General features: G+C 34.9%; 2 protein-coding genes across 2 annotated transcripts; both read right to left on the reverse strand.

Annotated features, from left to right (window-relative positions):
• Nucleotides 1-78: 78 nt before the first annotated feature.
• LOC107006747 (pollen receptor-like kinase 3) lies at nt 79-3121 on the reverse strand. Its single transcript, XM_015205262.2, has 2 exons — nt 1590-3121; nt 79-1000 (listed from the first exon to the last, which is right to left on the reverse strand). The coding sequence occupies exons 1-2, from the start codon at nt 2926-2928 to the stop codon at nt 429-431; spliced, it is 1911 nt and encodes a 636-aa protein (XP_015060748.1). The 5' UTR covers nt 2929-3121; the 3' UTR covers nt 79-428.
• A 454-nt stretch (nt 3122-3575) lies between these two features.
• Nucleotides 3576-6529, reverse strand: LOC107007462 (photosystem I chlorophyll a/b-binding protein 6, chloroplastic). The gene is made up of 5 exons (XM_015206087.2): nt 6383-6529; nt 5643-5807; nt 4931-4968; nt 3847-4361; nt 3576-3741 (listed from the first exon to the last, which is right to left on the reverse strand). Exons 1-5 carry the CDS (start codon nt 6427-6429, stop codon nt 3724-3726), a joined length of 783 nt encoding a protein of 260 aa, XP_015061573.1. The 5' UTR covers nt 6430-6529; the 3' UTR covers nt 3576-3723.
• Nucleotides 6530-7469: the final 940 nt, after the last annotated feature.

Here is a 7469-nt window from a genome sequence, read left to right on the forward strand (position 1 = left end):
TCTAATGCTTTCTTGATTTGAGCGCGTTAGATTAGATTGCGTAACTACGCGAGCTAACATAAACACAAAGGAGGAGTGTGTAGTCAAAATCTATGTCTAAAATTGATCATTGCCTTGAGGATCCATGTCCCTCTTTAACTAAGACAAACAAAAAATGAAACAAATTCTATACAATAAAACAAAACATGTAGAATTAGTAATCAACATTAAGTTTTTTTTTTTTTTTGGAAATTCAGAAGTCTCATTTTGGTGTTTTAGATACAGTAAACTCTGTTTTGTTTGGCAAATGAAGTGAGTCGAGAGACGTTGTAGAGTTTAACTGAGATAAAACGGAATCAAATGAGGCTATAAGGATCGCTCTCTTCTGGCATGTAACGAAACTAAAGCTTCACACGAATATCTACTAACCTTTCGTGTTATGTTCATTATCATATTAAACTTATCTCTTCTATCCTCCTTAATGCTTCCTTCATATCAATTCTCTTATCCGGATCGCTTATAGTACAAGCAGCTCCTACATGAAGGAGTTTCACCATTTGTTCAACGGAATCTGTTGCAGACGCTATCTCTGGATCAATCAATTCGGATTCTCTTTGGTCAGCTATAGCTGATTGCACCCATTGAACAACGTCCGTTCCACCTTTTTGATTGTTGAGATACTGCGAAGGAAATTTCCCTGTAAGTATTTCTAGTATTATGATTCCAAGACAATATATGTCACATTTTGGAGTGAGATGTTGCTGTTGTGTGGCTTCTGGTGCTTTATACGCGAAAAGGGATTGAGCTATTTGTGTGTTGTTGATCAGTGGATAGAAGGCGTAATCTGATAGAAGTGGCTCGTATTTTTCATTGAGTAGTATGTTGCTAGACTTGAGGTTTCCATGAGGTACTGCATACGATGCAAACTCGAAATGAAGATAACTCATTCCACTAGCAACTCCTTGGATGATCCTTAGTCGAGTAGGCCAGTTTAGCTCACCGTGTGATACCCCTCGATCACCTGAAAGTACGCGTGAAATTTCAAAAATCAGGATAGTTGACATAGAAGGATAAGCAATTCTTCTGTAAACAAATATGACAAGTATCTTCGGATCATGCTAATCTTCTTTATATCGTTCCAATTGTGACCGAATGTCTTGGAAAGGACCGGTAACATTAGTGGATATATCGAAAAGAAGTTGAAGACCTTAATGATTTGATATACAGTCAAACCTCTCTATAATAGTCATCGTCTATAATAACATTTCACTATAACATCAACCAAGTTTTCTTTTTGTAACCGTTTTTATTTTTACCATATTGGTCAAAAACACACCTAAACTATCATTTTTTTCACGAGTTTCATACTTTAACTATCCATTCTTCTCTTAACCTACCTTAACTATCACTCCATTTCTATCAAAACACACCTCGATGTTGAGTTGGTCAGTAGGCCAATTCATCATCGATGTATGTTTCAATACAAAGGGAGTAACAGTTGAGATATGAAACTCGCAAAAACTTGATTTCCTTACCATTAACTATATGTTCTATATAGTAGCAAAAATTTATGTAGACAAACGACGTTGTTATAGAGAGGATTGTCATACCATGTAACAGATATAGTAAGCTGCCTTTGGGAACATATTCAGATACCATCAGTTTTTCTTCTTTTCTGTAATGATATGCTAATAATTGAAGTAAATTTTTGTGTCTTAACTTTCCAAGTTTTCTCATTTCTGCATCAAACACATCTCTATTCATTTTATTCATTTCTCTCAATCTCTTAACCACAACAGACATTCCATTTCCCATTTTTGCCTTGTAAGCTGATCCTAACACTCCGTTTCCGAGTACCTCAGCAGCTGCCTTCATCAAATCAGGCAATCCGAATGTACCATTTTCGTTGTTGACCAACACGAGATCTCCCATAGCCTTACCACTTTGTGGTCCTCCTCCCCTTCGTGTTGATCCTCCACGAATAGAATCACCTCCTTTGCTATGAATACTCATGCTCTTCCTAATCGAGCTTGCAACGTGCAACCCGTCATCAAGGTTCTCTTTCCCAAGCTTGTCGAAATGATCTTCCTTGCGCTTGACGCGAAAAAGAATGGTCACCAATAAAATACAAACTACTATACCAAGAAGGATCCATTTCAATTTTGACATTGGTGCACTTTGAGTCTTATTCATTTCCTTGCATTCTTTCCCTAATTGTTTTCCACATAACTCTTCATTTCCTTTAAATGGATCAGCACCAAATTTCGACATCTCCTGAGGGATTTCTCCTTGCAATTTGTTATTCGTAAAGTCAATAGATGTTAAACTCCCTTGTGACAAAGATGGTACGCGTCCTGTAAATGCATTACTTTCAAGTCGAAGTTCCATCAAGTACTTCAAGTTGGCTAATGATTCAGGAATTGCTCCGGAAAATTTGTTTCGTGCAAGCCATATCTTCTTAAGAGACCCCATTTTGGCAAAGAAATCTTTAGGAATCTCACCTGAGAATTGGTTTCCATCTATATATATAGATTTAAGTGCACCAAGCAAGAAGAATTCAGGGATTAAGCCTGAAAATGAATTATTCGCGATATCAAGAACTCGGAGGCCTGGAAGTGCAATCAATGGATCAACATCAAGTTCTCCTGATAAGCCAGCTTCACCTAAAAGGAGGCCTTCAACCACGTTACGTTCGCATTGAACACGAGCCCATCTCTTGTTTTTTTCACATGGATTAGTACCTTTAACCCAAGATGAATCTAGAGATGTGGTGTTCTTTAAAGATTTTTTGAATTTGATCAAGGCATCGTCCTCGGAAATGGAGAAAGAAAATTGTGGATTACATAGAGTAATGAGGAAGAAAATGGATATATGAATAAGGAAAAGATGGTGTTTTTTAGGAGACGATGCTCGAGGAAGGAGATGAAGGATTAGGGGAACGGCGGCCATGTTTGTTACTAGACATGTCCACCTTCCCCTTATAGAAACAATCTGCAAATGCTTCTCTTTTTCTTTTCCTTGAAGGTGTTTGATAATTTTCTTGATATTGGTTTGGTTGTTTTGGACCCTGGAATGATCATGTGTGGTGGGGGTGGGGGTGGGGTGTTGTTATTTTGACAAAGATTTGTGTGGAGGGATAGGTGTTTGAGGACACACAATGTTGTTTGAGTGAACAAATTTTAGAATTGACCTTGTCTATGGTAATAGAGAATATTAGGGAGATTTCTTTTTCTTTTTTTTCTTAAAATATATTTAACTCAGTTTGCACGCTTCTCAATTATTTCATTACGTTACCTACTACATTCCATCATTACACATATTGGGTTTTAATTACCCATCAAGACATGTCTTAGAATGACTTTCTTTTACTACAACTAATGTCTTAGTCAGTTTACACGTACCTCGTAATTGCATTCAATCACATAACCAATCATTGAGTTATGAATTCAAGACTACCAACAAAATCCATGCGTGATAGTCCCTTCATTTCAATTTGTTTGTCTGTTTTTGACTTAACACGAACTTTTGACTCTCTTGCAGTGATGTAGAGAATGTACCAAAATGTCCGTTAATCTTCTTGTTTCAAACACATCACGTGGAAAGTAAGATAAATAAATTGAAACGAAGGGAGTAATATACATAATTGTCATATTTGTCAAGAATGAAGTACATAAACCTTTCCATTTACATGAATACATCAACATAAACATCATGAATCTCTTCTATATCTTGAATATAAAACCATCAATGTGATGCAAAAGCCTACAAAAACAAACAAAATGAATGTTAAAGAATGAACAAATCACACATAATATGAACTCAAAACATTCTTGAAAAATCATCAAGATGATGGTAATTTTTTCGTACCGCGAATATGTTGTTATGGCCAGGATCAGCAAGATGTGACATTAGATTCTCAATAGGTCCTTGTCCAGTATACACAGCTTGAAAACAAAAGCCAACGAACGCTAACATAGCAAGTCTACCGTTCTTGATCTCCTTAGTTCTCAACACCATAACCGGTTCGGGTGATCCTCTTCCCCACATAAATGGATCAAACCATAGTCCACCAGGATATCCAACATCTGTTTTTAGTTTCTTCTTGTGAGGTACTTTTGGTTCAATGTCAACACATCCTGGATTCACAATATCAGCCCATCTACGACCCTCGACCCATCCCATTAGGGCTAGTTGCACCACAAATAATGTTGTCGAATCTGCAAAATACTCTCGTTCACCAGCATCATACCATGAAAAGTTGTCGATGAATCCAAGACTTTCTAACCATTCTGGGATTAGAATTCCAGCTACTGCTAACATTGCCCATCTGCTATGTATTAGCTCAGCTTGAGCAAACCATTTCAGCAACTCTGGATCAGACCCTGAGAGAACGAAAAAGTTATCGGTCATTAAAAGAATATAACGAAATGAAAAAAGAGAACGAAAACAGTTATCTGGATGTAACGTCTCGTCAAAAAGTAGGAGTGACCATGTCTGGGCGATTGTTTACCAAAAACACAAGCCACCGTAAAGTGGTAAGACCATGTATAGAGGCTAATGCCTACTCAGTGCCCGAAGGTCAAGGAAGTTGGTAACCCGATAACATGGGAGCTAGTGACCAAGTTGTAACTATAACGGTCCTAAGGTAGTGAAATTCCTCGTTGGATAAGTTTCGACCCTGCTAAAACAGGGGAGGTAGTGACTAAATTGTAACTATAACGGTCCTAAGGTAGTGAAATTCCTCGTTGGATAAGTTCCGACCTTGCTAAAACAAGGAGGTAGTGACCAAATTGTAACATAACGATCCTAAGGTAGTGAAATTCCTCGTTGGATAAGTTCCGACACTACTAAAACTTGAATCTGACATGTAGTCTTCCTCATTTTACTCCAAGAATTGCATCAAAATTCAATTTTTGTCATAATTTTCAATAGTAACTTATATGTTATGTACCTAATCCCAGTGGATCAAAGCCAAAATCTCCAGGCAAACTGCAATTAAGAACAAGAAAACAAATCAAAAATTTGCAAATGAAGCAATTAGAAAGAGGAAAATACACTAAAAAGACATTGTCTCCATTTCAATTTGTCTTTCTGGTTTTGACTTAACGCAGAATTTAAGAAAGTAAACACGATTTTTTAATCTTGTGATTTTAAATTAAACATCCATAGAACATATTAAAATGTTCTTAAATAACACTCTCTTAAACATGTCACGTGGAAAGTTCTAGTTGTTAAAAAAGGAAAGAGACATTTCTTTTTTTTTTAGGAAAAAAAGACAAATATACCCCCGAACTATCGATAATAGTATGCAGATACTCTCTGGCATACTTTTGAGACACTGGTCCCCCTATTGTTTAAAAACTAGAGCATATATACCATTTATACTAACGGACATACACGTGTCATAATCTTATCCATAAACCCGATATGGGATCGACGAATAAGATTGCACCACGTTTTCCTATTTTGTCATCAGATAGACTGAAAGATATATATGCTCTAGTTTTTTAAGGTCAGGGGCATCAATGCCCCAAAAGTATATCTGTATATCATTTACGATAGTTTGGGGTATAATTGTCCTTTTTTTCCTTCTTATAAAACATATTAAAAAGGAAAAGTAAGACAAATAAATTGAAACGGAGAGAATACGAGGTTAATGTGACCTGCCATCAAGCCATTCTGGAGGTGAACTTCCAGGAAACCATAGTGGCCTATCTGGAGGAAGTGGTTCACAAACACTTGACACTTCTTTACCAGCATACAATCTACTTTTTCTAGACAATATACATGTTGTAAATTTCCCTGAAAAAGTTTTTGTAGGTAGCTCCCTGAATCAAGAAAAAAAAATCATCCGTTGAGACGTAATATAATTAAGTGATTAACGATCTATTAGTTTAATCATTCAGAGGATCGACGATCACATGATCCAATATGGTAGTTATACAGGCCTAAAAGGCAAAAATGCATTTCAACATTTGGTTAATAAAAAAGAATCAGAGTCACATGTGAGGCGCAGAAGCGTGGCAAATTGAAACGTATATAACACAGTGACATAATACATAAATATAACCTTTAACTTGGCGTCAGTTGACAACTATGATCTTTAACCTCGTACACACCTAAACATTTATAAAATTGAATAAATAAACACGTCCGTCCTACATGACAATTTTGTGTCCAACTTAAGCGTCTACTATGCACACTGAAAGTTGAAGGACATAATTCTCCGCTGAAATCAAGTTAAGAGCATGTTTATGCATTATTAAGCAACTAAAAAAGCGTTTTCTCTGCTAAATTAAACTTTTAGATAAAATAATTACGCAATTTAACAAATGTTTAATTCATGCAACCAAATTAGCAACCAAAAAAAAAGTAGAAAAAGTGTTAAATTTATGGTACTAACCTGATTGGGATGCTAGAAAAAGCTGTGGAGTGAATGGCTAAAGCCATAGAAGAAAATGAAAACTGAAACAATGTAATTTTTTTTTAAAAAAAGAGAAATGTATAATGTTTTTGGCTATCTGTTTTTTTTTTAAAGAAAAAAAGCTTATCTAAATAGATTGTGAAATGGATGATGAAGCATATTACAGCAACACAAAAATAAATGGACCAATCACAATTAGAAGATTTTAGTTTTCTTGTCTTTTGTGACAATTCATATTTTTTACTTGAATTGAGAATTTATCGAAAACAGTCGTTTGATCTTTTTAAGATAGGATAAAATTAAGCATAATACGTATATTGGATCTTAAACTTGGCTTTAAATTTGAATTTTGACCTCAAACTTTCATAATGCACAAATATGCATTTTAACTATTTTATCTTTCAATAAATAAACATGCGATTTTTGGAGCTAAAGTGCCTGAAATGCAAATGCTTCCACGTGTATTAGTGAGTCAATCAGTGGCTGCCAACTAATTAAATATTTTACACGTTTTTAAAAAAAATATATTTTACACATCATTTTGAAACTAAAAAATTTATAAAAGAGATTCATTAAGAATAGAATTGTCATTTCAGCATTTTTTTTACTGTTGTGGGCCTTAAAAATTACCCCTTACTCACGCAGAATGCATGCATTTCACGCATTTTGTCAGGTAGGAATCGCGTGTTTATTTATTGAAATATAGGATACTTAAAGTGCCTATTTGTGCACTATGAAAGTTAGAGGTCAAAGTTAAAATTTGAAGCCAAGTTTAGGGTCTAATATATGTATTATGCCATAAAATTATGTACACACCAATCTTCTAGACTATTACACTGGATATATGACTATCCTTTCGTTTCATTTTACTCCACTCTTGTATCAAAAATAGATATTTCATTTAACTTATTCATTTTAACAAATCAAGAAAGTTTTGTTATTTTAAATAACTATATAAAGTAATACACTAGTTAGATTTTAAAATTCCGAAGCATTATTACTAAGATTAGTTGAGTAATGCATGTCTCTAATTAAAATTTTCTTAAGATTGTTTCAGATTAACAAG

This window comes from Solanum pennellii, chromosome 12 (genome assembly GCF_001406875.1).
Source record: "Solanum pennellii chromosome 12, SPENNV200".
Taxonomy (NCBI): domain Eukaryota; kingdom Viridiplantae; phylum Streptophyta; class Magnoliopsida; order Solanales; family Solanaceae; genus Solanum; species Solanum pennellii.